We start from the raw sequence: 1,753 nt of genomic DNA on the forward strand, positions 1-1,753 counted from the left end.
GCAGAGATGATATGCAAGACTACTTGCAAACAGCTGAAAGTGTCAAAGAGCACTAGTGTTTACATTCAGTACATCGACCTATGAACAGCTTACTGTGCAGCTGCCTTTACACATTAAACTGGGATGACAGAAAATATTTTAACATTTAAAAGAAATACACACTTCAATACCAATCATTGATTTTTAGGAGCAAATTATAGCCATTTCATCACACCTCTGACTTGAAGATTTATGCATTTGTTGAGATCAAACTCAGCATTTGGGATGAAGCAGCAGTACGACCCTTCATCCCTTTTCTGAAGATTCCCAAGCCTGAGGGAGAAGTTTCCTTTTGAATACTCTGCAGGGAACGTTTCAGTTCTGCCCTTGTACTCTGCGTCCTGCTCCTTCGTCGTTCCTTGGCCATTTAGTATGTCGTAAACATTTTTGCTATCGTTATATCTCCAGTGTGCAGTGTTGACTTTTAGTTGCCCGGACTCGCACGGCAAAAGTGCAGAATCTCTGATAAAACCCTGAACTATGTCCTGCACAGATGCTGAAACAAAAGCAAAGACAGACCAGGAACATGCAAAAGACAGTCAATGCTGAATTGAAAGTATATTCAAATGAATATCTTGAATATGAACATTTTTTGTGCTTACCTTCATTCAAAAGTAGTATAAAGAAACAGACGAGCAACGCACTGCAAAAAACAAACACAAAACCATCACACAGACACAATAAACTGTGAGGAACTACTGTTCACAATAGTAAAGATATGCCTCAGGGTAGTTACTTCCGTTTCTTAAAAATAGCTTTTCCTGAGAGGACTGAGACTTCAACAACAGGCACTGCAGCGACACAGAGGTCAACGAAACGTCATTTATGATGACAAAAGTGGCTGACGAAACCTATAGCAGTGAAGTTTATATAGACAGGCGGCTTTTGTAGAAGTGTGAAGATCCAGAAGACGTTTAGTGAAGAAAGTCTGGGTCACTTTAAATAAGCTGGACATTTATATACATTTACACCAATGGTAATGGACAATGGCGTATTTGGATTATTAAAAATCGTTTAAAACAGATTATTGCTTTATGCAATATGATTACATAGATAATATCATTAATTAACCTGAAATTACCTGCAACAGGTGCAGTCTGACGTTAGATATAATACAAACACATAAACTACATCATATAATACACAGAGCAGGCCTAAATATATGCAATAACATTCGATTTGCTTTCATTTATTTTTCCAGGAGTTTTGGATAAACGAGTTGTGTTTATGTTCAACTAGCCTGGCAAGCTAGTTATTAGAAATAGAAGCTAAACCGAGCCCTAACTGCGCAACCAGACGGAACGAATTCCTTGGACATTACAATTTTCTGTTCCTAACAATATGTCGGACTCGTTCTCATCGTAAACGAATCGATATTTGTAGATGTATAGTGACTGAAGCCTAGCTAACACAAAGCCTGTAGCGTTTGCTAATAGCAACACTGAGTGTCCGCTTTTGTCCCGAAGGCCAGAGAATAAAGATGTCTAACTGCTAGACGACGACAGTTTCCGCACAACGTACCTTTTGAGCATGATGGACATATTTATACTAATGTAAACGAACAGTTATTGGAGAGATTAAGAGGACATTTCAGCTTAATTGGACTGGATAGTCCGCAACTACTGAACATGCGCAGTTCATATCTGTTTATATTATCTTGTTGTGTAAAATAATAAAACGTTTGATTAAAGTAGGCTACAGTATAAGTGTTGTA

At 38.0% G+C, this 1,753-nt stretch overlaps 1 protein-coding gene across 1 annotated transcript in view; it reads right to left on the reverse strand.

Annotated features, from left to right (window-relative positions):
- The window catches only part of LOC107577575 (myelin-oligodendrocyte glycoprotein), a 3,049-nt gene extending 1,371 nt beyond the window's left edge, over nucleotides 1–1,678 (reverse strand). The window contains exons 1-3 of the mRNA XM_016263634.1: nucleotides 1,561–1,678; nucleotides 642–682; nucleotides 215–535 (exon numbers count right to left, since the gene is read on the reverse strand). Coding sequence (XP_016119120.1) covers nucleotides 215–535; nucleotides 642–682; nucleotides 1,561–1,580 — 382 coding nt within the window. The 5' untranslated portion in view covers nucleotides 1,581–1,678. The remainder of the gene's footprint in view (nucleotides 1–214; nucleotides 536–641; nucleotides 683–1,560) is intronic.
- Between the last annotated feature and the right edge of the window lie 75 nt (nucleotides 1,679–1,753).

Source organism: Sinocyclocheilus grahami, unplaced genomic scaffold (genome assembly GCF_001515645.1).
Source record: "Sinocyclocheilus grahami isolate Dianchi unplaced genomic scaffold, SAMN03320097.WGS_v1.1 scaffold6413.1, whole genome shotgun sequence".
Lineage (NCBI taxonomy): Eukaryota > Metazoa > Chordata > Actinopteri > Cypriniformes > Cyprinidae > Sinocyclocheilus > Sinocyclocheilus grahami.